General features: G+C 50.5%; 1 protein-coding gene across 3 annotated transcripts; it reads left to right on the top strand.

Annotated features, from left to right (window-relative positions):
- The first annotated feature begins 808 nt into the window (after window positions 1-808).
- On the top strand, window positions 809-27,153 carry LOC128333023 (myotubularin-related protein 9-like). Of its 3 annotated transcripts, XM_053268009.1 has the most exons (12): window positions 809-1,239; window positions 6,700-6,997; window positions 8,107-8,166; window positions 11,386-11,494; window positions 12,657-12,782; window positions 13,435-13,608; window positions 17,315-17,532; window positions 22,395-22,556; window positions 22,800-22,941; window positions 23,696-23,916; window positions 25,475-25,620; window positions 26,826-27,153. In XM_053268009.1, exons 2-12 carry the CDS (start codon window positions 6,801-6,803, stop codon window positions 26,996-26,998), a joined length of 1,728 nt encoding a protein of 575 aa, XP_053123984.1. In that variant the 5' UTR covers window positions 809-1,239; window positions 6,700-6,800; the 3' UTR covers window positions 26,999-27,153. The 3 variants fall into 3 exon arrangements, with proteins under 3 accessions (XP_053123984.1, XP_053123985.1, XP_053123986.1); XM_053268010.1 differs by lacking the exon at window positions 8,107-8,166; XM_053268011.1 differs by lacking the exon at window positions 13,435-13,608.
- The last annotated feature ends 459 nt before the right edge of the window (window positions 27,154-27,612 follow it).

Raw genomic sequence — 27,612 nt, 5'->3', positions numbered from 1 at the left:
CCTTTTTATTCAGACCTCTGGCCCTCCTGCTCCCTTTTAACATTATAGCTGTGTTTATTTTATTTTTAGGGTTTTTAATGGAAATTTATTATTGCTTTTATCTTGATCTGTTGTGAAGCCCTAAAGGCAGTGATTGATTGATTAAGTGCCGTCAGGTTGGTGTCTCTTAGCGACCACATAGAGAGATTCTCTCCAGGATGCTCTGTCTTCAGCTTGGCCTTTAAGGTCTCTCGGTGGCGCATTCATTGCTGTCATAATCGAGTCCATCCACCTTGCTGCTGGTCGTCCTCTTCTTCTCTTTCCTTCCACTTTCCCCAGCATTATGGCCTTCTCAAGGGAGCTGGGTCTTCGCATAATGTGTCCGAAGCATGATAGTTTGAGCCTGGTCATTTGTGCCTCGAGTGAGAATTCTGGATTGATTTGTTCTATGATCCATTTGTTTGTTGTTTAAGGGCAGTATCAAATATAAATATAAATATAAATATAAATACATGTTTGCACAGCAAGGTTATTTGAACTTAATTATGGTCAGAGGGTTCGTTCGGTATGGGCTCAACGACTTGCCTCTGGAACTCTCTGGGACTTTACAGGCTGAAATCCAGTTCAGGGTATCTGGCCGCTTGTCAGGAACACACTCCCTGCGGCCCCTGAAGTGCGGGGGGGTTCTGTGGCTTTCCCTCTCTTCAAGTCCCAGGTTCTTCGCGCGTCTGTTTTTGTCTGCAGGCAGCAGCAAGCCCTCTGGGGGGGCGCTGCGCTGGTGCGGCTTCATCACACCGCCAGTTTATCTACAAACAAAAACCAGCACCAGCAGCAGCAGCATCAACTCTTTCCCAGCTGCTCAGCCCTTGTGACGGTGGAAAAACTGAACGGAAAAGGCTGCAGCCTCCGCCGCCGCCAGGCGACCTTAAGCCGCGCGTCCTGGCTCTCCCACGCGGCTGCAGCAGGCAGGGCGAGAGTTCCTGTGTTGCTCGTTCACAATCCCAGCTCGTCTCCAGCATGCTTTCGCTCCCCAGCAGCTCTTCTGAGAAGCCAAACAGCTGCGGAGAGAGGCTGGATCGTCTCCTCCTCCGGCCACTGCGCTCGCCTAGGCTCTCCCTGGCGCGGCTGGGACATGTGGTGGTGCCCCCAGCAGATGCCCGGACTCCTGCCAGGATCCTGGCCCCCTGTGGTCCCTGAGCTCTGCCAAGCCAGACCCCTGTCGCTCCTGCTGGGCTCTCTGGTGGCAAACCCTTCAGTCAGGTAAGGGGCGGGGTGGAGGCGCTGGTTTTTAGAAGGATTCTGCAGAAGATCTCGCTCCAAAAAATTATTATTATTTCTTGTTTACACAGTCAGACGGGTGTGATTGACTGGTTTGTTTCATCGGGTCCTTCCCAAGGACCTGGGATGGCTGAATTTTATCATCAATGTTGTTGCTGTTATTTTTTATTATTATTTATTTACACAGTCAGACAGGTGTTCTTGACTGGTTTGTTTTATCCAGACATCGAGTCCTTCCCAAGGACCTGGGATGGCTGAATTTTATCATCAATACTGTTGGTTATTATAGATATCGTCACAAAATATAGGCTGTTCCCAGTAAAGCTGCTTTTTGTAAGGGGGGCAGATGAAGCAACCGTCTGACTGAGTCAGAGAAAGAGGCAGGTTCAAGTAAATCCCGCTCAGAGTAACGGTCTTGTAGGGTTGCCTCTCACGGACCTACCTGACAAGGTTGTTGTAAGGATGGTCATGATAATCATGCCAGTCCTGCGCAATTTGTGATCCAAACAGAACTGGAGCCACTGATGGGCTGGCCAGCTTTCCAAGGAGGAGCTGTGCCTTTAAGGGCAACGTGCTGTGTAAACATTTGCAGCCTGTGTTTACCTCCTTGCCATGGAGAGCTTCACCTGTGGATGTTGGCACACCAGGCCACTGTTAAAAGCATAACACTGGGATCAGGCGAGGCAGGTTGTTTGCTTTCCCCAAGTCAGTTGGCAACTCTGCCCACCAGCCAGGCAGCCAAGCCTGGCAGGAGCTGGATAAGCCTCCTGGGTTTTGCTGCCTGCCTGGGACTGCAAGCAGGGGGGGGTGGGGACACTGGGCCCTTGAGGGGCTGCCCTCTGTGCCTGGTCTGGGGCTGCATTTGGCTTGGTAGGTCACAGGCTGAGCAGGCCTGATGTACGCAAAGCATTCTCCAAAGTGCTATAGCCTTCATTTGTTCAAAACATATATATCCTGCTGTTTATTTTTTTAAGAAGTGTTCCAGATGGCCTCCAAACAAAACAAAAGAAAGAAAAACTGGGGCCATCACCTAGTTAAAAGAAGCGTAGTTCATTAATCCTATGTGTTTTGGTTTGATCATTGGCTCAAATTTGCATAAGACTGCATTAGAATTGCATAAATTAAAATAGTTGTTAAGCAAAAATAATCCTGTATTCGTTTTTAGTTGGTTTATGCACAGGTCATAGAAGGCATTATCATGGAAGAGGCCTTCCCTCCTGCTTGAGTAAAAAGGAGGAATGCCTCCTAGGATGGAGGTGGTGACCTGCACTTTTTACAAGTACTTGCTATTAAAACTAGATTTTTAAAAAACTGCTGCCTTAAAAGTTTGTTTAAATCTTATTGTAGAATAACAATGCACCTTGCAGTTACTGCTCATGACACCTGACCCAGATGAGAGACCCATACAACTAGATTGGTTGTATTAGGTGCTGCATTAGCACAACATGTTAAACACAAGATGCTGTAGCTTAATTTATTAATTAAAGCAAGTGACCTCTGTAGGAATCTTATCATTTAAGGCATATTCCTTAATTATCTCTTAATGCTAAATTACGGGACTGGAAACCAAGACCTGTGAAGACGAAGGGGAGAGATGATCACCACCTTCAAATAGCTGAAGGGCTGCCACAGGGGAGAAGGAGAGGCCCATGTTCTCTGTTGCTCCTGAGGGCAGTACAGGGACCAATCAGCTGGAATTGCAGGGAGGCAGAGTCAGGCTAGACATCCAGGGAGGAGTGGTGTGGTCTTGGGGTAGCAAGCATGAATGGTCCCCTTTGCTAAGCAGGGTCAGCCCTGCTTTGCATTTGAATGGGAGACTATATGCATGAGCACTGTAAAATAATCCCCTGAGGGGATGGGGCTGTTCAGGGATGAGCACCTGCCTGCTTGCATGCAGAAGGTCCCAAGTTCCCTCCCTGGCAGCATCTCCAAGATAGGGCTGAGAGAGACTCCTGCCTCCAACCTTGGAGAAGCCGCTGCCAGTCTGTGAAGACAATACTGAGCTAGATAGACCAAGGGTCTGACTCAGTATATGGCAGCTTCCTATGTTGCTATTAGGAAAAATGTCGTAACCGTAGGAACTGTTGAACACCAGATTAGTCTGCCTCGTGCAGCAACGGGCTCTCCCTGGCTGGGGGTTTTGAAACAGAGGCTGCTCAGTCATCTATGAGGACTGCTGCTGCAGATTCCTGCACTGAGCAGCAGAGGGGTGGAATAGAAGACCTCCAAGGACCCCTCCCATTCTGTGGTCTCCGTTACTGGTTAACAGTTGCTCTCTTAAATCATTTCATGTGACGGCTTGAGCTGTTGAACCTTGCAGCCCCCTGTCTAAAGATCAATGCTGAGCACATTATTTTGTTAGTTTTCTGTTCCTGCACCCACTCTGTGATTCCTGCTGCAGCCCTTTTTAAAGGTTTCCTGCATTCTAGAGTCTGTCTTTCCAGCCCAGCTCTGATTCACCAGTTGAGGGTGGGAGAAGGGGAAGTAGGAGAGATTCCTTTGCCGCCACCAGCAGGCACTGCTGCTGATCTATTCAGAAAGGGAAAGAAGAACCTTTCATGCAACAGCACGAAACAAATGAATTCCACAGGTGGAGATTTCCCCAGTGGGCAATCTGTGGGATGGTGAGGGTGTGCATTCACGTATCGACCAGATTTACCCCAAAGTCCACGCGATATTTCAGAGAGCACTTCACACACAATTCGGGTTTTCCCCTCTGTACTGGAACCTAGCCCAATTTATGTTGTGGGGGGGAATCCTCTTTTTGAGTCAGAGTATCCGTTATTTTCCAAACTCGTAGTAAAGCCTCGTGGTAAACCTTACTGTCTGCAGAAGCTCCCACTAAATATCCACGCAGTCATGTCAGGATCCTGTTATTCATTCATTCACTCATTCATTCGATTTCTATACCGCCCTTCTAAAAATGGCTCAGGGCAGTTTACACAGAAAAATAATAAATAAGATGGCTCCCTGTCCCCAAAGGGCTCACAGTCTAAAAAGAAACCTAAGACAGACACCAGCAACAGTCACTGGAGGGGTGCTCTGCTGGGGACGGATAGGGCCAGTTACTCTCCCCCTGCTCAATAAAGAGAATCACCACGTTAAAAGGTGCCTCTTTGCCAAGTTAGCAGGGGTTAAAAAGCACTTCTCTGGGCTGGCAAGTAGGCATAAGCATGCTATGCGACTTATGATGTTCATAAGTTCTGGAAAGCAAAAAGTATTTGGATTTATTTTGGAAATCTGGATTTTTGGCTTCTGAAGTCTCAGACATGGTGATCACTTCGCAGAAGTTGGCTTCCCCACCTTTGCTGAAATGTTTGGATGAGACTTGTGGCTGGGGAGAGAGAGAGAAACAGGGAAGCAGGCAGACAGACCCTTCCCTTCCCTCCCTTTCTTTCCCTTGCCAACCAGATATTCACTAATATTTCCCCTTAATTTTATTTTGTTCCCCACCCCCGCTGAATACACATTGGGCTTCGTCCTCGGCACACTTAACCTGTGAACTCAGTGAGGCTTTCTTCTGAGTAAACATGGCAACTGGGACCTCTTTCTCAGCTCTCATTTTACTGTAAGTAGTTTTGGAGAGTTCCAGCAGCACAACTCTCCGTGTCTGAGCCCCACCCAGCCCCTCATCTGAGCAACAAGCCCAGTCTGAACTCCCCAGAGATCTGATCTCACAGTAGTATCATCATCAGCAGAGGAGCATGCAGCATGGTGCTGGAAGTGTGGCGTTGCCAGATCTGCAAAATGTAACTGGGGCTGCCTTTCCTTCCTTTCCCCTCTCCCTTTTGCAGAATGCTGTGACATTGTAGTCCTCTGGGGGGTGGGGGGAGAGTGAGCAAACAAGGTCACTTGGGAAGCTTCCAGATACTGGGTCAGGCCCTTGGTCCCTCAAGTTCTTTACCACGGCATACACCCTGGCATGTGCAGGGGAATATAAAAAGCTGCTTTATACCAAGGCAGACCATTGGCCCATCTAGCTCTGGTTGATGAGGACTAGAGAGAGGGCCTTTTTGGTTGTGGCCCCCTCAGCTTTAGAATGCCTTCCAAGAAGAGCTTCACCATGCTCCCGCCCTCAAGGTTTTTAAAAAACAACAACTAAAGACCCATTCTTTTAGAGAGGCTTGAAAATGCCGTGCACAGGATTACATTCATCCTCACAACAACCCTGTGAGGTTAGGCTGAGCGATAAGTGGCTGGCCCAGAGTCACCCAGTTAGTTTTTATGGCTGAATGGGGATTTGAACTCGGTTCTCCCCAGTCCTAGTCCAACAGTCTAACCCAGGGTCATGCAATTTCAGCCCTCTTGCAGATGTTAGGTTACAAATCTCAATCCCTGACAAGCGGCCACCGTGGCTGAGAATGGTTGGAGTTATAGTCCAAAAACAGCTGGAGGGCCCAGGCTGTGCATCGCTGCTCTAACCACTCCAGCACACTGGCTTGGATAACTACCTTACAGGGTTGTTGTAAAGTTTACGGCAAGATAATGTACACAAAGCACCTTCAACACTAAAACAGCTATAGAAATGCATTACTTTACTCATAGTTTAATATCATGATTATTGCTCTTGCCACCCAGAGACCTTCATGGATTTCTTGGACAGGATTCAATGGCAGAAACACAGTACAGGTTCAGAGGATTTGTTGTGGTTACTATTTGGTATATAATAACAATTATAGCAATGTCATTAGCACAGCTCCATCACCAAGATCAGGATAAGAGCTGGTCTTGTGGTCACAAGCATGCATTGTCCCCTTTGTTAAGCAGGGTCTGTCCTGGTTTGCATTTGAATGGGAGACTACCTGTGAGCAGTGTAAGATATTCCCCTTAGGGGATGGGGCCACTCTGGGAAGAGCATCTGCATGCTAGCCCGGCCAGCTGGTGATCCAGGCAGGGCCTGCGTCTCTCCTTGGCAGAAGAGGAAAAACAGAGGAAGGGTGAACACTTAAGTCAGGAGCACTATATTGCATGTGAACACTATAGGGTATTCCCCTTAGGGGAGGGGGCCATCGCTCTGGGAAGAGCACTTGCCTGCTTGCATGCAGAAGGTCCCAAGTTCCCTCCCTGGCAGCATCTCCAAGATAGGGCTGAAAGAGACTCCTGCCTGCAACCTTGGAGAAGCCGCTGCCAGTCTGTGAAGACAATCCTGAGCCAGATGGGCCAAGGGTCTGACTCGGTATATGGCAGCTTCCTGTGTTCCTATGAACAGCAACCCCAAAGCAAGAGGACTTTTGCCTTTAATGTGCTTCCCTAGTGCAGAAGGCTATTTCTATGTTTGCAGCAAGAGTCGTTCAGCTCACAGCCGTGCCTGTAAGTGGGCCAGAAATACAGTACGGGGGGGGGGGGACTCAGCCCCTCCCTGCCACCCTCCTCTCGGCAGGTGCCTCCTCCTCCCCAGCATCCGCTGCATCTCTCTCTCTCTCTCTCCTGCTGCCCACCCAGGTTCCACTGGATTCCTTCCCCTTCGGCACCGTCAGCTGGCAGGACTTTCTGACTCCGGAGGTGCTGCTGCGTGTCCTTGCGAGGCCAAGCCCGTCGCAGCCATGGAGTTTGCGGAGCTGATCAAGACCGCCACAGTGGACGGCGTGGTCCTCTCCTGCCCGGGCATCCAGCCAGTGAGGGGGACGCTTTGCATCACCAGCCACCACCTCCTCCTGTCGTCCCAGCGGCGGGGAGATGGGGAGCAGAGCCGGATTGAGCTGTGGCTTCTGATCCGCAACGTGGATGCCCTCGAGAAGAGGTGAGTCTCCCCCTTCCCCCCCCCCCACCGTGCCCGCCAGGAGCGTCTGCCCAGGGGAAGAGGAATCGAAGGGCCCTGCTGGGTCAGACCAAAGGTACAGCTAGTCCGGCATCCTTGCGGGAGGGGGCTGCAGCTCCTTGGCGGAGCACCGGCTTTGCATTGGCATGTCGAAGGCCCCGGGTTCAGTCCTTGGCAGCAGGGGCGTAGCGAGGTTCCTGGTGGCCAGGGGACCTCCGTCTCGCGCGGACGAAGCATGAGTGCGCCCCAGAGCCCCAAGCCGTGCCCCCTGTGTCTGACATCAGATGCAAGGGGGTGGGGCAACCTTACCCCCACCCCAAGCCTTCCCCTCCCCATCTCTTGAACTTACCGTTTGGTGAGTCTTTCAGGAGGGTGACCGCAGCAGTGCCAGCTTGACAGCATGGATTGGGGCCAAGCGCAGGGACGCCGGAGACACTGTCCTCTGTCCAGGGGTGGCAGAAGATCAGAGCTGGGCAACCCCTCTTCTGGCGGCTCCTGCATGGCGGCCAGGCCAGAGGCCAGAGCAGTGGCCAGGCTGGGAGGAGGAAGTGGAGGAGAGTGCCTTGTGCCCCAGCAGTGCCTGGCGGCAGCCTTGTCACCTTCTTGTGGGCCCCCTGACCCTCCAGGCCGGGGGACTCAGTAGAAGGCAGCTTCCTGTGTGCGCACACATGGAACCTATGTGTGCATACTCTCTGCTCTGTATACCGTAGCAGCAGTGAGCGCCTCCATTCGCCTGCTCGAAGGCCGGGTGGTCACTTTCTTCAGGCCCTGCTGCTGTCTGTATCCCCTGACACATAACATTTTAGCAGGTTTTGTTTTACTGGCCAGGGTGTGATGGGAAAAGATGAGTCTTCATGAAGTGATGGGGAAAGCTTTTGTATTGCTGCAAAAGGCACCAGAGCACGTCTGGCAGAGGAAGTTGGCAACCCCTAGATTGCCCAGTGATGCCCAGACGGTTAGTCAGGCTGGGACAGGTCCTTGCTCTGAAGTGGCATCAGAGACCTGGAAGACTAGTGCCCCCACCCCGCCCCGCGGCACCTCTGGCATGACGAAACTAACCTCTCCTCCTCTTTCCTCCCTGCACCTCCCAGTGTACAGAATCTGAGCTGGTTTCAAAGCTCCTGGACTAACGGCTCCCCCCGAGAAACCAGGTTTGCCTTTTAACCCCTTCTCTGCCCCGTAACCCACCCCGTGAGGGGCCCTCCTCGCCATCCCGCTCTGCTTCTTGGGGGTGGGGTTCCTTGGTCCTTTGGCTTGCTATGCTTCCCTGCAAACGGCATCCAGGGAGTTGGGGCCGACTTCGGCTGGCCGCACCTCTTGTCTGACACAATACCATATGGGGAATCACGGACCAAAAACCAAACGGGAAACCACAAATCCGTGAAACGCTCTAGAAAGCCAATGTGTATGACACAAACATATATGCAAATATACCGTTTATATGACAAATCCCAAACCATTCATGAAACCAGCATATACAATGATGGCAAAGATGGAACAACTGGCAAAGATGAATGTTCAAAGTCCATTCTTCACAGCGAGAGTACACAGCATGAAAAATACTTCGAAGCTGGAGAGGGCAAAAATTTTCATTCGTCACAAGTGTGAGATTTATACATCCCTTAACAGGCATCCTAGGTTATCTTCGCCAATTTCAAAAACAATCTTCCTCAGAAGTGTGTCATATCTGTATATAAACAACAAACATTAACTCGTCCAGATATTTGTTATGGTTTGGAAGAGCAAGGCTGTTCTGGATAGAAAGTTTGTTTTTACTGAAGCAAAGGAACAAGTTTGTTCATTTGGAATGTATATTGTGTTAATGTTTGTTGTTTATATATAGGTATGACACACTTCTGAGGAAGATTGTTAAGGGATTTATACATCTCACACTTGTGAAGAATGAAGATTTTATGCCATTTTGCATATTTTGCCATATGCTGGTTTCATGAATGGTTTGGGATTTGTCATTGCCATATAAGCTGTATATTTACATATATGTTTGTGTCATATGCACCTCTCGTCTGGATAGCTGAGGCCGCCAGGAGATCTCTCTGCAAGCTGCTCCACTTTCTCTTCTCTGCCTTGGAGAACTTGCTGGGAAGGGGAAGCAGGGAAGCTGGGGCAGGGCCCAAGAGGGCTGGGCTTAGAGGCACAGCTCACTCACCACTGTAGAGTTGCCATGCCCCCTGGAATTTCGAGATTCACCCCTGGATTTTGAGCACCTCACCCAGAGTACTGAGCCCACCTGATTTGCTCGGATTTCAGCTTTCATTTAAGAAGAAGAAGAAGAAGAAAGCTAAGCTCCTCTAGCCCTTGTAGAAGCAGAGTTAACGGAGCAAAATGTGCAGTCACTCTTCTGCTCAGAAATTATTTTCCAGCCAATTTACATAATATGCAAATTAGGCTCCCTGGATTTGAAAAGTTAGGATATGGCAATCCTGCCTGGCAGGGCTCTGCCTCCTTGGAACCTGTCCCCAGTCCCAGAACATGGGGAGTCCTAACAAAGTGTCTCTGAGCATCTGCAAGTGCCTTCTCCATATTTTTATTTGTTTGTTTTACATGTATATATCCCGCTCTTCCTCCAAGGAGCCCAGAGCAGTGTACATGGGTATGTTTATCCTCACAACCACCCTGTAAGGTAGGTTGGACAGGGCATCTGGGCCAGGAGCTTGAAGCTTCCATCTGCAGAGACAGATGGAAATGATGCCCAGCCTAAAGGCCCCAGTACCAGGTGGGAGGGAGCAGCCTATGGGATCCTGTCCCATCCCCCCACGAATAGGGTTGCCCTATTCTGGCTCTTCCAAATCCGGGTGCCTAATTGCCATATTATGCAAACTGGCCGGAAAATAATTTCTGAGCAGAAGAGTGACTGCACGTTTTGCTCCTTAACTCCACTTCTATAAGGGCTAGAACTTAGCTTTTTTTTTTTAATGATATCTGAAATCTGGGAGAACCTGGGCAGACTAAGCAAGCTAGATGAGATCCGGGTGAAACCCAGAATTTTGTGGGACATGCCAACTCTACCCACGAAGGATATTTCAGACCCCTTCCCTGAATGTTTAGCTTTCCTGCTTTGTTTTTCAAGGTTCTTGCCCTGTTAGGTGCAAATATACAAGAAAGGAAATGCAGGCAACATTCAGTATCATTGCTCATAAAGACGTTAGGCTGTTCTTGCGCGTTCTCTCACTTTCTCCCTCTTCTTTACCAAACATGCTTCACCTTGTGGGACAGGACTCCTGTTTTTGGAGGGGTGTGTGGATAGTGTAGGAAACAGGTGCACCCTCTGGAATCACTTTGCAGCAGGGGCTTTTGATCTTGGCTTCCCAGATGTTGTGGGGCTACAACTCCCATCATCCCTAGATGTAACCCAAGACTGGGAACCTGCAGGGCTGCAAACTTGTGTTTGCCTCTTTCTGTATGAATGTGGCCCTAAACCAGGACAAAGAATAGTGAACAGTTTCCCTCCCACATATTTGATGTGAGGTTATGAGCAGTGTAGCCACCGAATGGCACAGTGGGGAAGTAAATTGCCTAGGGAGCAAGAGGTTGCCGGTTCGAATCCCCACTGGTGTGTTTCCCAGAATATGGGTAACTCCTCTATCGGGCAGCATCAATATAGGAAGGTGCTGAAAGGCATCATCTCAGACTGCGCGGGAGGAGGCAATGGTCAACTCCTCCTGTATTCTACCAAAATAAACCACAGGGCTCAGGAGTCGAAACCGACTCGACGGCACAATCTTATCTTTCCTTTATGAGCAGTGTATGATTCTAACCTGCCTCAGCAGCTCTGTGAGAGAACCGGGGGGGGGGGTGTTATTCTAGATTAATTAATCTGGATTTAAGAAGGCATAATCAGGCATAAACAAACTGGGAGAGACTTCTTTTCTTTCAGCGCCTCTGTTTGCACTCCCCCACCCCACCCACAAGCCGCTCATGTGATTTCCTGCCTGCTTTGAACACAAACTGAGTAAGCAGCTGCTTGGGATTGCGGCCAGAGAGAATTCGAACCATGCAACCTACCTCTATACATATACACACACACACACACACACACACACACACACACACACACACACACCTACCTCTACACACACACACACCCCTTTGCCTCCTACTCTGCAATTGCTCAGTGCAAAGTGCAAGCTACTAACTACTAATTGTGCCCTTGCACAACTGCACCCTTACACTTTTGCACTTGTAGATGCACGGCCCTCTTGCCTCCTGTGACCACACCAGTATGAGCCATGAGGAGGTACCCCAGAGCAGCTAATGCACAAAAAGCCCAACACAGACTTTCTGCCTGCTCCGGTGACTCCTTGTTTTTCCCACACACACCCTACCCCAATTTCCTTGATATCCCCCTGCAGGCTCACGAATGCTTCCGGCACCATCACTCTGAAATGCAAAGACTTAAAAGTTCTGCAGTTGGAGATCCCAGGGATGGAGGAGTGTCTCAACATTGCCCGCTCCATTGAGGTGAGCAGTACGCCCCTCCCTCTGCGGCTTCATTTGCACTCTGCCCCGGGCAACTCCAGAAGAACTAGGTTGGGGGAGAAAAGCGGGGTGGGGGTGGGGGGCGCAAAGAGCAAGGATTGTGCTAGACATTAAGGTTGTTCACACGACCAAATCAGCCAGGGCTGGCGGGGGGGCATGAGCCTACCTTTCTTCCCCCACACAATCAGGGCTCCTCATAAGAACATAAGAACGGCCCTGCTGGTTCAGGCCCAAGGCCCATCTAGTCCAGCATCCTGTTTCATCCAGCATCCTGCCCATGTGTACTCAAATGAGCAGCACAGCGGTGAGAAGCGCAGCAATCGGGAGCTAGGGAGTGGGGAGGAAACCAGTGCATTGGGGAAGTTCCCACTGCTGGGCCGTTCCTGCCCACCAGCTCTATGGAAACGATGGCTGCTAGCAGCCTGGGAGGAGCAGCTGGCAGCTCCCAGCATCCACATGACCTGGGCGCAAGGTAGGGGGTGCACGCATGGCCTCCTACCTCACTTATAGCCCAGGTAGAAAAGCAGGGCTACCCTGGGGGGGGGAGCACCAGGATCGGGAGTGATCCCAACGCTGCACATGACCAGCCCTACTTGGGGGAGCCCTGTCCTACTCCTGTAGGGCTGGCCATGTGTGAGCAACCTCCTTAAATACTTCTAGAGGTAAGGTAATTAGTGGTAGTTTATTTACCTTGTTCATGAAACTTACCTGACATTCTCAAACTTATTCAGACAATGGGCCAGGCTCCTCTGAGAAAATACTAGCTGGTTCACACAGTAGTTCGAATCTAGGTTTAAAGTGGGTTCCCAGCATCCGCATGATTGTGTGGACCCATGCTAATATGGTATATGGCCTGAGATGAATCTGAAATTCCTTCTGGCTCCGTGGTTTTGATTTTCACAATCCGGATGTTCATTGTTTTAGTCCACACTGGCCCCTGCAGGCCTCTAGGGTGGACAGAACTAGCATCAGACCCAGACAGAGAGTGAAGAAGCCATACAAGTGGAGTCCTGTCCTGAGCCTAGACCTGCCTTCCTCTCCCTGGAACTCATCCCAAGTTGCTGGGGGGTCAAAGAAGCAACCACCGCACTGGGCCAGGCCTGGCCGATCTTGGGGGTCACCCCCCTCTCCTTGTTCTCCACAGGCACTCTCCTCCGTGGAGTCGGTGATGATGACCTACCCCTTCTTCTACAGACCCCAAAGCATGAGGCTGGAAGACGGGTGGCCACCTTGCGTCCTCAAGCAATACTACCAGCAAATAGCCTTGGATGTGAGTAGCGAGAGCTGCCCCTTCACAGACCGAGAGAGCAAAATAGGGCAGGAACCCCCAAGGAGCTGTGGATCCAGGCGGGGAGGACTTGGTTTACTTAGCATTCTCACCCACCTTGTTGCTGGCAGAGTTTGCAACACAATTAGGAACATAGGGAGCTGCCATATACTGAGTCAGACCATTGGTCCATCCAACTCAGTATTGTCTGCACAGACTGGCAGCGGCTTCTCCAAAGTGGCAGGCAGGAATCTCTCTCAGCCCTATCTTGGAGATGCTGCCAGGAAGGGAACTGGGAACCTTCTGCTCTTCCCAGAGCGGCCCCATCATCCCCTAAGGGAAATATCTTACAGTGCTTACACTGCTAGTCTCCCATTCAAATGCAAACCAGGGCAGACCCTGCTTAGCAAAGGAGGCCATTCAGGCCGGCTGCCACAAGACCAGCTCTCCTCCCAAGATCCTCCCCTCCTCCTCCCACACCTCACCCTGCTTTCAAAGCTTGCAAGGGTCCATGTTGGAAGGGGGCTGGCCACATCAGTGGCCCGGCTAAGCATTTGGTGCTTTGTCCCAGGGTAGACGGTCCCATCCCGTCTCCTGGGCCTGCCTCCCCCTGCAGAGTCTGCAAGAGTCTTTCTGATGCTGACCCCCTTCCCAGACAGATGCCTGGAGGCTCAGTAGCCTCAACGAGGACTTTGGTGCCTGCCCCAGCTACCCGCCGGTCGTCATCGTGCCGGCTGCGGTGGAGGACGGGGCCCTGAGGAAGAGTGCCCGCTTCCGCCACGGGAGACGCTTTCCCGTCCTCAGCTATTACCACAAGAAGAACGGGACTGTGAGTTCTTCAGCTCCTTCCTCGCTTCCTCGCATCCCCTTCCCTGCAGCTTTCTTGGAGAGTTCCTTTCTTTCCCTTTCCTGCTGTCTGTGGTCGTTTTTTAGACTATCGAAGGTTTTGTACGCAGCCAGAGCCGGGCCATTGCTCAGTCCTTAAAATACCTAGAACAGGGGTTCTCCCCAGCCCATGGTATTTCAGTGTTGCTAAACTACAACTCCCATCATCCCCCCGCAGGGGTGTATCTAGGGTAGGGCAGGCAGGGCACATGCCCTGGGCACCACTTGAAGGGGGCGCAAATTCTTAAATTATTATTTTTTAAATGGCCACCAAAAACAAAATGGCCACTGCACATGCTCAAATGGCCTCTGTGAGGCCCTAGGCCATGCCAGGCCTCGCAGAGGCCATTTGAGCATGCGTGGTGGCCATTTTGTTTTCAGTGGCCATTTAAAAAAAATTATTTTTAAAAATGGCCACTGCACATGCTCAAATGGTCTCTGTGAGGCCCTAGAGGCCAACAGTGGGAGGGGTAACCTTTGCAGACCCCCCCCCCCCAGCCTATAGGAAGCGCGCCGAAGGGGCTACAGGTTAAAAAAAATTAATTTAATATAATATAAGTCACTGTACACATATTCAGTTTGGCACTATGTACAGAGAATCAGGGCTTGTGAATACTGAGCTGAAGCTTATGAGCTAGGATTGTATTCATTTGCTCTTACTTTGCTTATGATAAGTGAGTTAAATGTGGTGTCTTAAAAATATGGTTATTAATGGTGAGTTTGTCTTTGAATCAGTGTGAAATCCTTAGAATTAAGGCCCACTGGGAGTTTCTTGCTCTCTTTCTCTCATTTTAACTGTCTTTCTCAAATACTAGAATAAATTCCAAGCAGTGACACAGTTTACTCTGCATATCCTTTAATTATTTTCAGAGTATCTGGGAAAAGTCAAATTCTCCATTTATTTTTAAAACTTATGTAATAGTGATGCTAGTAGATGCATAGTAGAGAATTAGACAGGCACTTCTGTTTAGTTTTCCTAGTACACCTCCACATAGTATTTGGGTATTTCATGAGCCCCAGCATACTGAAATTTGTAGTTTTCCAGCATTTTTTGGTCTGGCTACATCCACTGCTAAATAGTTTTTGAAATTTTAAAAGATTAATGAGCTTGTATTTTTCAGCTGATATTATAGTAAAGTTATCTGAAAGATGGGTGTCAGATGTTTGGACAGGGGGCGCAATTTCAGTGCTTGCCCTAGGCGCTATTTTCCCTAGATACGCCTCTGTCCCCCCGCTACAACTTGTTGTGGCAGGGGATAATGGGAGATGTGGTTCAACAACAACTGGAGGGTCCAAGTTGCCTGCTTCTGTGCTCGAGGAGGAGCTCCCAACCAGTGGTGTGCCAGGTGTTACTGGAGGGCCAAGGTTGCTGACCCCGGCCCTAGAGCCTATAGGACCTGACTCAGGCCCTCAGCCCAGCCCCAGCCCCAGTTTTGATCATTAAGCCTTTCCTTGCTCACTAAGGGAATCCAGAGTGCTTTCCAGACTAGCTGCTCAACAGCAGCAAAATGCCTCCCTTCGGGCAAGTCGCATTAAGGACGTAAACATCAGGGGGAGCCGTCTCTCACAGCAACGAACAACCCAAAAACCCAGCCACTTTTTCACGCCGGATATGCGACGTCCTTGCTCTATAGTGCAGCGATTAAATGCGCAACAAGGCCTTGGCTGCTGTCCGTGGAGGGACTGCGGTGTCACGACGCAGGGAGTGTGGAAGCACCCTGCCGAGAGGCGTCCTGACCCTGTTGTAGGGTCTAGTCTGGAAAGCGCCCAGGACTCTAGTCTTGCTGTTTTGGAAGCCCTGAATCAGCAGGGCATCTACCAGAGGCAGGCACTGCAAAGGATGGGGCCATTAAAGAAGTGGGCACATGCCCAGATCCAGTGATATCAATGCCCCTGACTCACTTGGGGGGGGGGGAATAGTACCCAGAGGTGCACCTAGGTAATTTGGGAGCCTGGACCTAGAGGCCTTTGGAGGCCCCCCCCCCAACAAATTAAGCATCATCCTGCTCGGCTGGGTGACCCCACCACCCAGGACAGACTAAAGAGGATTTGGGGAGCCCCCTGGGGTTGTGGAGGCCCGGGACTTCGGCCCAGAGGTCCGGGGGTAAGAGCACCCCTGGGAGTACTCCCACCACAAACACACACACACACACTCAAACAGTTGCCCACTATTCCTGGATCCCTTTGGCTGGTGCTGCCACCCTTTGTAAGGCTTCAAAAACCAGTTTGACCAGAGACCATTGCAGGACAGGACAAAACCCTTGCAGGTACATTGGGGAAACAATGGTTCTGTTGTTTCTCCTTTTCTTTCAAGTCTCTGAAAAGAGATTGTACTTACTACGGAATGAGCTGGGCGAGATGAACACCATTCTACACGGATATGGGGGGAGGACAGAAAATTTAATTTTACATTATTGTATGTTTTACAGTAATCCACATAGGAAATTGGCAACTCCCTTTCTGTCTCAGTTAGCAGGCAGGTCAGAGGAATTTTATCCTGCATATCTCCTTCCTGCTGAGAATGCACACAGTGTTGCTAAATTTGGTGCTTTAGCACATAAAGCCTGCCCTGAATTTCTAACCGCTCCCCTTCCTCTTGCTTATTGGAGCTGTAGTAAATAAGTAAATAAATGTAAAGGCATGTTAGGAATAACTTTAGTATATAAGATGAACAAGCCTCTTTGTATTGATTTAGATGGATATAGGTTGTTCTTTCTACTGTTTGTTGTGATGCATACTGGTCAATGACCATAATAAAGATTTGATTGTTTGGTTTTAAGAACTGCAGCTTTTTAAAAGCAAAAAGAAAAAGCAAGCAAGCAAGAAAGTGTCTATGAGTGGGAACATGATGCAAGACAATTTAGGAGCTATTGACCCAGCAAAGGGGATCAATGGAAGGGGTTATGTTGGAGCCAGGAGGCCCACCCCTTCCTGGATCTCAGGCTGGTCCCAATCCAAAACTGGTGCTGAGCTGCCTTCCTCCTCCTCCTCCTCCTAGGACCATTGGGAGGGAGGCCCCAAGCAGCCAGGGAAACATTCCCTCCACCCCTAGACCTGGAGCTTGGTCCTAGCATAGTGTCGCCTCTGCCCCGGAGGATGATTCAGGGGGTTCAAGAATAGGAGGGGAGCCCTGATGGTGGCACCAGGTCCCCACAGCTCTTTCAAGGAGCCGGCAGGAGGAGAGCTGGCATGCCTGGGCTGCTCAGGGTCTGGTGAATCTCGGGGGCTTTTGTCAGGGCCAGGGGTCTTTGTCGGGGTGTGCTCCTCTGGGTCAGAGTGCAGAATAAATCATGCAAAGTCGGTTCATGCGCAGGAGCCGCCCTTCTTCCCAGCGAGCAAGTGGGAGGCCAAAGGAGGCACCTCGGCCTGCTCCTCCGTCTCCCACGCTGCCTGCAGGCGGGTCGTTCGGTTGGCCGCACAGCTCTACCTGACGAATGGCCAGCCTGCGGGCGGGGCGGGAAAGAGAAGAGCAGGCTGAGCAGCCTCCTTGGGTGGGCCCCCCAACCCACCCGGCTCATGAGGGCGAACTGCTGCTACTGTCCGTGTGCCTGATTTCCGGCAGGCCCTTCCCTGGGGGGCACTTTCGGGGCCGCCCCTCCCTGGGCGCCCCACCCCGTCTGATCCGGCCTTCTCATGGCCTTCTCTGGCAGGTGATGCTTCGGAGCAGCCAGCCGCTGGTCGGGCCCAACCGGAAGCGCTGCCCGGAGGATGAGCTGCTGCTCAGCGCCGTGCTGGATCGGGGGGACCGCGGCTTCATCCTGGACACCAGATCGGCACAGGCGGCCAAGCAGGCCCACATGGCCGGGGGAGGCACCGAGCACAAGGCCTCCTACCCCGGCTGGAAAAGGCTGCATCGGCCCCTGGAGAGGTGAGCATTGCGCACTCTGGCTCTTGCCCTTGGAGGGGCCCCGAGGGCCCCCAACCCCTGCTTAAGGCCGCAAGTCAACCTGTGACGGAACGGGGGTGACTCTGTGCTTTCCTGGGATCTACCCTCAGCAGAGACATTGCCCTGATCCCAAATCTAGGAGCACGCCGCTCCTTTGAGGTAGGCTGCCTCCAGTTGAAGACTGATGCAAAGCCACTGACCAGGCTTAGACATGGCTTCAACAACCTAGAACTGTCCGGTTTGGGACTCACAGGCCCTGTTCAGCCAGAGTCCACACAAGCCAGCTCTAGACAACATTACTCTGAAAACAACAGTAGCGAATGACCTGATGAGGCACATGGGGGAGCGTTTTGCAAGGAACCTTATTAAGAAACCAGGGTTGCACACAGAATAAGGAATTGGGGGAAACAGGGGCGGAGCAACCCTTGGGCCAACAGGTTCAAAGAACCCAGGCCGTGCCCAATCAGGGGCTGCGTCTCGCGGCCCCAACACGCCCCCCGCATCTGACGTCAGACGCAGGGGCCGCACGCTAAGGCCTCGAGGCTCCATTCGGGAGCCAGACCACGTCCCCTGCGTCAGACGTCAGACGTGGGAGCCGGGGTCAGCGAGGCAGCCACCGCGGCTACACATGGGCCGCCAGCAGTCCTGCTCCGCGCCAGGGGTGGAAATAGGGTGAAACTGAGAATACAGAAATTTAAAAGAAAATACAAAAAGCATTTACTAACTGACTAGCATTCTGTGGGCGCCAGGAGTCGAAATCGACTTGACGGCACACTTTACCTTTAGCACTGATTTTTACCTGAGTCTATCAGTAGGCAGGTCCTTGACTGAGAGCGTGTTAATCTCTACAGCTTCTCTCATGGAACACCCGTTTTTGCAGATGGCAAAGGGTGAACACAGGCCAGCCCTTTGTCCTCTAGCTTTAAAGCCATGAGGGAGGCGGTGACTGTGGGTCTCACACCTGTCCGTAGTTCAAAGAGTAGTCGAATTTCCTCCCCTCTGGGAGGTGAGATGCAAAGTGGCCCACTATCTCCCATATTGGATAAGATTAGGAAACTGGTGAACTCTCGCTTCAAGATGATGAAGGTCTGCGTTTGTCACACCTCCTAAGTAAACTAAAGGCCCATCCACACGTTATGTTCAGCCAGGATACACAGGGACAGATCTGTACACAGGTCCAGCCATTCACACATTTTGCTGAATGCAGGTACAGAAGAACACTTCCTCTCTGTACTGTGCATATGAAGGGGCTATAGCCAGCATTGTTTTTTAAATGAATGCAGGTACAGTCATTCACAGAGATACATGTACGAGTGTCTGTACACTTGTACAGCATGCCATTTGGATTGGGCTTAAGGGAGCCTTCTTTCTGCTTCCTTTAACACGGGGGCTCTTACCTAGGACCCCCTCCCATGTGCTGTGATTATGGTTTCTATCCAGCTGTCAGCCCATGAATTACAAAGGGGCTTTGCAGATACTTCGGGTGGCCGCCCTCTTGAAACAACACAGCAGACCAGCAAACCAACCAGCCACCTTGTTGGAGTCCACTGGGAGTCTCTTCCAGTCCCACCTGAAGTTGCCAGGAAGTGGACACGTGCTCTACCACTGAGTACGCCCCATCCCCTAAGGGGAATATCTTACAGCAAACAGCACTCACATGTAGTCACCCATCCAAATACCAGCCAGGACAGGCCCTGCTTAGCAAAGGGGAAATTCATGCTCGATACCACAAGGCTGGCTCTCCACCTTCTAATAGGTAGGGGTGTGTGAGTGTTTGTAACTTGGGCTTCTGTGGCCACATCTACACTAAAGTAAAGTGTGACGTCAAGTTGATTTCTATTCCTAGCGCTCACAGAGCCCTGTGGTTTTCTTCTGGTAGAATACAGGAGGAGTTGACCATTGCCTCTTCCCATGCAGTATGAGATGATGCCTTTCAGCATCTTCCTATATAGCTGCTTCCCGATATAGGTGTTTCCCATAGGCTAGGAAACATACCATCAGGGATTTGAACCGGCAACCTTCTGCTTGTTAGTCAAGCATTTCCCCACTGTGTCACTTAAGGTGGTTTACATCTACACTACCAACTCAAATAAATGTAAAAGTAAATTCTCTCCCCCACCCGAGAAATTTCATTCTGGAGTGCGGCTAGGGCTCTCCAACATAAAAACGTCAGCATCCTCACCAAATGACCACCAGGGTGTAATTCAGATTGTCATAAAACTAGCGTAAGCTGGCAGTGGAGATATATCTACAAGATTGCTGCCACCTAAGCTAAAAGGAGAGCTGGTCTTGTGGTAGCAAGCATGACTTGTCCCCTTAGCTAAGCAGGGTCTGCCCTGGTGGCATATGAAAGAGAGACTAGAAGTGTGAGCACTGGAAGAGATTCCGCTCAGGGGATGCAGCCGCTCTGGGAAGAGCAGAAGGTTCTACCTTCCCTCCCTGGCAGCATCTCCAACGAGATAGGGCTGGCAGAGAGGCTCCTGCCTGCAACCTTGGAGAACCTTGTTTTGCCAGTCTGGGTAGACAATAATAAGCTAGATGGACCAATGGTCTGACTCAGTATATGGCAGCTTCCTATGTTCCACCAACCATATTTCAGCTTTCATAATCCTCAAGACTTCCAGATGAAGTCTCAAAATCAGATGGCAACAGAAGTGGAATTATACAAAACTAGAAAATAAGCAGAAATCTGCTTTACTTCACAAAATTTGTTCAGGACCCAGTTTAACCTTTCAGGGTGCAGAACTAGGGTTGTTGTTTTTCACACACACACACACACACACACACACACACACACACACACACACACACACACACAATTGGGGGGGGGAATCTTCAGACATGTACAAAAGTGTGAGGAGGGAGAAAGAGAAAAGTACGCCAGAGGCACTGGGAACAGAAGAGCAAAGTGTGAGCCTCACCCCCACAGCCGCCCTGGGGCCAAAGGCGGAAACCCCAAAGCGCTCGTCATCTTGCCGGTTCACATGGGCTATGATTGCACTAGGAAGTTCTCTTGCACAGACCCCCATTGAAATGAATGGGAAAGCTAGAGCACCAGTACGCCATTCATTTCAGTGGGGGACGTCATGTTGGAATGATGCTCCTGCAGGCCAGATCTCTCACACTCTCTCTTTCTCTCTCTTTCCCACTCACTCACACCACGCTTGCTGACGGAGGCTGCTGCTGCTGCTGCTGCTCAGACTGGCTGCAAAATAAGACCACAGGGGTTCACGCCTCCCCGCCCCTCTCGCCCTGTATTAGAATACTTTGCCACATCATGAAATTAGCTGCAGGCAGCTGCAGCTTGTGCTTCAAGAAAGCAGAGCAGGGCACAGCCCTCTTTCCTCTGCACAACCACAAGCACAAATGCACATATCCTGACTAGACACTGTCATAGGGAAAATAATTACATCCACTTTTTAAAAGGCAGAAAATAATTTACTATGGAAAACTGCACTCTGTCGCCTCTGTTGTTACTTCCTATGCATTCTCCTTTCTTTCACAAGAGCAAGCAAGGCCTTGATTGTTGATTGATTGAGTAAGTGCTGTCAAGTCAGTGCCGACTCTTAGTGACTACAGAGATAGATTCGCTCCAGGATGATGATCTGCCTTCCCCTTGGCCTTGAAGGTCTCTCAGTGGTGCCTTCATTGCTGTCATAATCGAGTCCATCCACCTTGCTGCTGGTCATCCTCTTCTTCTCTTTCCTTCCACTTTCCCCAGCATTATGGACTTCTCAAGGGAGCTGGATCTTCGCATGATGTGTTCGAAGCATGATAGTTTGAGCCTGGTCATTTGTGCCTCGAGTGCCTTTATTATTAACCCCTGCTAACTGGGCAAAGAGGCACCTTTTTAACATGGTGGTTGTCTTTATTTAGCAGGGGGAGAGCAACTGGCTCTCTCCACCCCCAGCACAGTACCCTTCCAGTGACTGTTGCTGGTGTCTATCTTGTGTTTCTTTTTAGATTGTGAGCCCTTCAGGAAGAGGGTTCCATCTTATTTGTTTGTTATTTCTCTGTGTAAACCACCCTGAGCCATTTTTGGAAGGGCGGTATAGAAATCAATCAATCAATCAATCAAATAAATAAAAATTATGCCCAACTTAAAAGTCACAAGCTTTAGAGATCAACAGAACTTTTCATCAGCTGAATGTTAAGCAAAGCAAAAAAACAAGCAGATGGGAAGATGTTGCAGGGATGTGTCACCCTTTTAAAAAAAGGTGTGTATGCACGGAGAATGCTGCAGCAATATAGGAACATAAGAAGCTGCCATATACCAAGTCAGACCCTTTGTCCATCTAGCTCAGTCTACCCAGACTGGCAGCGTCTTCTCCAAAGTTGCAGGCAGGAGTCTCCCTCAGCCCAATCTTGGAGATGCTGCCAGGGAGGGAACTTGGAACCTTCTGCATGCAAGCATTCAGATGTCCTTCTTCCCAGAGCGGCTCCATCCCCAAGGGGAAGATCTTAGCTGCTCACATGCAACTTTTTACTTATCTTACCCTGCTGTGAATCTGGGATTTCCCCCCCTAACAGACCAACACAACTCCTCCTTGCAGTTTTTGCCCAGCAAGAGAGTAGAATAGCTAGAAATGCAGCCCCGAAGCAAATGAGATTGACCTTCAAAGCCCACCTGCTCATCTGTCCGGCGTGGCACTGCTCAACCCCAGCCAGGCTTCTGCTTCCTGCACCCCTCAGAGTCGAGATGTGTGAAAACTTAAAAATACACTGGGCAGCCTTGTCACTCTCCCCCACAGAGTCTGGCAGCGATAAGGAGAAGGAAGCCCCCACGCTTTGACCAAGTCTGCTTTCTCTTTGCCTCTCCCCTGCCCCCCCCCACCCCCCGCCAGGGGCCGCCCCCTCCAGGAAAGCTTCGTCCGACTGGTGGAGGCCTGCAATGACCCTTCCCTCAGCATGGACCGCTGGCTGAGCAAGCTGGAAGCCTCCAAATGGCTCTCCCACGTCAAGGAAGCCTTGAGCACAGCCTGCCTGGCGGCACAGTGCGTGGAGAGGTAGGGACGCGGGCCAGCGGAGCAGCCGAGCGGCCTGCATCCCCCCGACCCTGCCTGGCCCAGCTCGGCCAAGACCCCCTCTGGACCACCCTGAGGAGGCAGGTGCTTCTGGGCAGTGGTAAGGGGGGGGGGCCCTAGCAAAGGGCCCTCCAGAGAGTCCACACCCACCCGCCTTCGATGCCGGCTTGGCGTTGACCCAGAGGTAAGCCCAGGCCAAACGGGAGCCGTATGGTTCGCTTCCAGGGAGGAGGCCTGCATCCTGGTGCACGGAGCAGAGGGGACGGACACCACCTTGCTCGTGACGGCCCTCGCCCAGGTCATCCTGGATCCGGACTGCAGGACGCTGGCTGGCTTCCAGGGGCTGCTGGAGCGGGAATGGATACAGGTAATGTTGCAGGGGGCTCATTTCAAAGGGGGGGGGGGCCTTGGGACTCTATGAGTGAGGAGCAGCCCCTTCCCCCCAAAACCCACCCACCGCCCTGCGGTCCAGGCCACATGCAGTTCTCCTCTGACCAGTTGACGGAGGAACTAATTACAATGGTCAAACAAAGCCTCCTGCCTGCAGCCTTGGAGAAGCCGCTGCCAGTCCGGGTAGACAATAGTGAGCTAGATGGACCCAGGGTCTGACTCTGTATATGGCAGCTTCCTCTGTCCCTCTAGTCTCTCTCTGAAAGCAACAAATATTTATATACCGCTTTCCGACAAGAGTTCCCAAAGCGGTTTACAGAGATATAAATAAAATGGCTCCTTGTCCCCAAAGGGCTCACAGTCTAAGAAACAGAAGGTAGACACCAGCAACAGCCACTGGAGGGATGCTGTGCTGGGGCTGGATAGGCCAGTTGCTCTCCCCCTGCTAAATGTCAGAGAATCACCACGTTAAAAAGGTGCCTCTTTGCTCAGTTAGCAGGGAAGATTGCGCCTGGCGCTACTCACATGCTCCCTGATTTATCTCGTGAGGACATTTAAATAATTAAAAGCCAGGATTGTGGGGGATGCCTGCCAGGTACCTAGTATCATGGGGTGAAGAGGAGCTTCACAGGGCCCTGCCCGTTCTCTCTGGAAGTGCCAGCAACTTCATATCCTTCTCCCTCACCCCACCCTTGCGAACCCTTCCTTCTTTGCTTGCTTGCTTTCCACAGGCTGGGCACCCGTTTTCCCTGCGCTGTGCCCACTCCGCCTACTCTCACGCCCGGCTCAAGCAGGAGTCTCCCGCGTTCCTCCTCTTCCTCGACTGCGTCTGGCAGCTGGGGCGCCAGTTCCCCTTATCGCTGGAGTTCAGCGAGCAGCTCCTGCTGACGCTGTTTGAACACAGCTACGCTTCTCCCTACGGCACTTTCCTGTGCAGCAACGAGAAAGAAAGGTAAGGCGGGATCAGGAAGAGAAGCTGGGATGGAGAGCAAAGGAGAGGAGAACACACACACACACACACACACACACACACACACACACACACACCCGGCTTCACTTGGGAGCGGGGTGTGTGTGCGTGAATTAAGACAACTTGTCCATGTCTTCAACATCTTGCCCAGAAATCTTTCTGCTTTTGAAGCCAGAACTTTGGGTCTCCAGCTGTTGTTGGACTACAACACCTATCAGCCACTTTGGCCTTCACCGTTGTGGTTGGGGATGATGGGATTTGTAGTCCAGAACCATCTGGGACCCAATGTCCAGAACCCCTGGAACCAATAGAAGAGGGGCTGGGGAGGGAGAGAGAGAGAGGGTCAGAAGATGCAGGATAGCTAAAGGGAGGTGAATCTTCACACCGTAGACTTCACGGCCACAACAGTGGTGGCGGCCACTAGCCTAGGTGGCTTATGAAGGATTAGACAAATTCATGGAGAATGACAGACCTACCAGCAGCATTTGATCACAAAGCCTCCATGTTTAGAGACAGTCTACCTGAGAGAACCAAGTGCTTTGGGGCAGGTAACGAGGTGGGGGGGGAGTTGTGACCATCATGCTGTGCTTGTGGAGCTTTCTAGAGAGGCATCAGAGCTTACAGGATACTGGACGAGACAGACCAATGCTGGACTAGATGGACCTTTGCATGGAGAAAGGGCTATTAACTTCTTGAAGGACACATTTTGCGCTCTCATGGGCAATCCAAAGAGGCCATAAGCAGGGAAGGGGCTGTAGACCCTGGGAGCTTCTCCAGGTAGGATTGGAAGAGACCTGTGTCCGTCTGAGTCTCTGAGAGAGCTGCTGCCAGCCCTTGATGGACCAATGGTCTGACTCAGTAGGAAGCAGCTTATGTTCAAAGATAAAACTGGGGCTTCTCCTCCAGTGTGATTATTTGGCACAATGGCTCATACCTCCTGTGTGATGATGGGTGTTCAGGCTCCCGTGTCTCATTCTTCAGAAAAGCTAAAGCTTCTGAGATTTTGTTCACCTGGGAGCACATTCTAATCAAAGCAATAGTGAGGGGCACATGAGGCATGTAGTTCTATAGATCAGAGGCTGGCAGGGAGACAGAGCTATGTGTGGGGAGAGAGAAGAGACAGATATTCCCCACCTGCTCCCCCTACACCCAAACCACAGGCCAGTTCAGTGGGCACAACATCTGAGCATTAAATTATTTAAAGGTAAAGTTGTGCCATCTAGTCGGTGTCGACTCCTGGCACCCACAGAGCCCTGTGGTTGCCTTTGGTAGACTACAGGAAGGGGTTGACCATTGCCTCCTCCCGCGCAGTCTGAGACGATGCCTTTCAGCATCTTCTTGCTCCCTAGGCAAGTTACTTCCCCGCTGCACCATTTAGAGAGCTTTAAATCTCTTCTTTGAGAATACTGGACGAGAGACAGCTTGCTAAAGAAACAGACACAGACTGATGTAGAGAGAACAGGTCATGCTGGTCTGCTTCCTCTGAAAAGGAACCACCCCACCACCAAAGGGACTGAAATGCCACTGTCTCCCCCTGCAGGAAGCTCTGTGAAGTGAAGGAGAAGACCCACTCTCTCTGGGCCGGGCTAAACCGCGAAAGGCAAAAGTACCTGAACCCACTGTACACACGCAATCCCTTGGTCATCTGGCCAACAGTCGAGCCCCAATGTGTGTTACTCTGGCAAGGTATTACTCTTGACTTTTGAGCCATCGCAGTAAATATCAACACAAGCGTGCATGATCTAGGGCTGCACATTCTCCACTCTGCACACTGTATGCACACCCAACTATCCACCCGATGTGGACAGAACTGTAAAGTTCCATGCAACATCTGATCCACAGGATTCAAGGCTGAGCCAGAGCGGCAATTCCAAGGGTAATGGAATCCAGCACGTTACCACTTTTCCAATCACTGTAGCGATAAACAAATTTTCAAGTTGATATTAGATATACCCACTGGCAAGAGAACCTTCCTATATGGCAATATTCTTACAAAGTATGCAAAATACATTGGTAATGGACTCAGAATGTTTGGACATGACTTCCAATTCCATTATCGATGTATTTTGCACAATTCACACACTATAATATTTAAAGGTTTTGTAAAAAATATGGCTATATAGTAGATGTTCTCCTGCCAATGGGTAGCTAGATCAACTTGAAAATGTGCTTATTGCTACAATGACTGAAAAAGTGGTTACACCTGATTCTGTTATCCACAATTTGCAGTGGAATGCATGGTTCTGGACCCTCCCTGCTCCCCAAGAAATGGGATTTGATAAGAGATGGAGATGTCTATGGATTTTATGCACTCCATAAATTTGTGTAAGAACACACTTAAACGCATGCTTTGCAACATATCACACCAGCTGTTCAGGTAGGAAATATATGAAAATGCTAGGGGAAACTATTTTTCCAAATGTGTTTTTCTGTGGATTAGAAATTCACTTTTTAAAAAGCAGCACACAGGGATTTGATTCTCCTTATGCAGGGGATTGTTGGGATTTCCTGTATGCAGATTCAAGAGAGGCATACAAGAAAAGCATTTTCCATGCGAGAATGTTCCATTTCAGCCCTTTGCAACTGTAGGCTAAATCAACCTGATCTATCAGATTCAGGGATTGGACTTTTTCTTGGACATACTTTTCAGCGTAGATATTCCATGCTGTACCATGCACACTACTGGTACCCAGAACACAGCTCTGACAGTGCCTGACCCATTCTTACTTTCTAGTGTTTTACTGGGTGCTCCAGCAGGGCTTGAGAGGGCAGAAACCCCGCGATGATCACTTCTGCAAGAGCACAAGATTGGGACAAGGAGGCTCATTTTTCACTCGCTTTTGGCAATGCGTAGGGAACGATGCATATTTTAACAACCATGTTTCTTACAGGATTATTCCTTCGCTGGATCCGCTCATCCAAGCACTTAGATGACGCATGGGGAGAAATCCAGATAATAGTAAGAAACGGCAAAATCCTCCCAGAACAATCAAGGGAATCAGCACCAGACCAGATTCCAGCACGGGATGTTTCAGAAGCTGGAACGAAAGAACTAGCAACCTAAGGAGATATCTTTTGGCGATCCATGTCAGCCATGACCTGGTTTCTCCCCAGTACCTCACAAACATGGTCCTCCCCAGAACAATATGAATATTTATATACTGCTTTTCAACACAAGTTCCCAAAGCAGCTTACACAGAAATAAATAAATAAAATGGCTCCTTGTCCCCAAAGGGCTTACCATCTAAAAAAGAAACAAAATAGACACCACCACCAGAGGGATGCTGTGCTGGGGATGGATAGGGCCAGTTGCTCTCCCCCTGCTAAATAAAGAGAATCACCACTTTTAAAAGGTGCCTCTTTACTCAGTCAGCAGGGGATAAGACTGTGGCAGTGGGGAAATGCCTAGCGAGCAAGAGGTTGCCAGTTTGAATCCCCACTGGTGTGTTCCCCAGAATATGGGAAACACCTATATTGGGCAGCAGCGATATAGGAAGGTACTGAAAGGCATCATCTCACACTGCAGGAGGCAGCAATGATAAACCCCTCCTGTATTCTACCAAAATAAACCACAGGGCTCTGTGGGCGCCAGGAGACAACACAGACTCAAAAAAAGGCACAACATTTAACTTAGCTCATCCTAGCGAAAAAGGGGGATACCAAAAAGAGGCAGCTCAG

Source organism: Hemicordylus capensis, chromosome 7 (genome assembly GCF_027244095.1).
Source record: "Hemicordylus capensis ecotype Gifberg chromosome 7, rHemCap1.1.pri, whole genome shotgun sequence".
Taxonomy (NCBI): domain Eukaryota; kingdom Metazoa; phylum Chordata; class Lepidosauria; order Squamata; family Cordylidae; genus Hemicordylus; species Hemicordylus capensis.
The sequence above is the reverse complement of the archived record's forward strand: the minus strand, read 5'-3'. Positions and strand labels throughout refer to the sequence as shown.

Excerpts from the sequence above, each read along its gene's own strand:
- LOC128333023 (XM_053268009.1), top strand. The coding sequence starts at position 6,801 with ATGGAGTTTGCGGAGCTGATCAAGACCGCCACAGTGGACGGCGTGGTC. Across the intron at positions 8,167-11,385 it reads GGCTCCCCCCGAGAAACCAG|GCTCACGAATGCTTCCGGCA; the intron begins GTTTGCCTTTTA and ends ATCCCCCTGCAG. Across the intron at positions 22,942-23,695 it reads TGGAGCGGGAATGGATACAG|GCTGGGCACCCGTTTTCCCT; the intron begins GTAATGTTGCAG and ends TGCTTTCCACAG.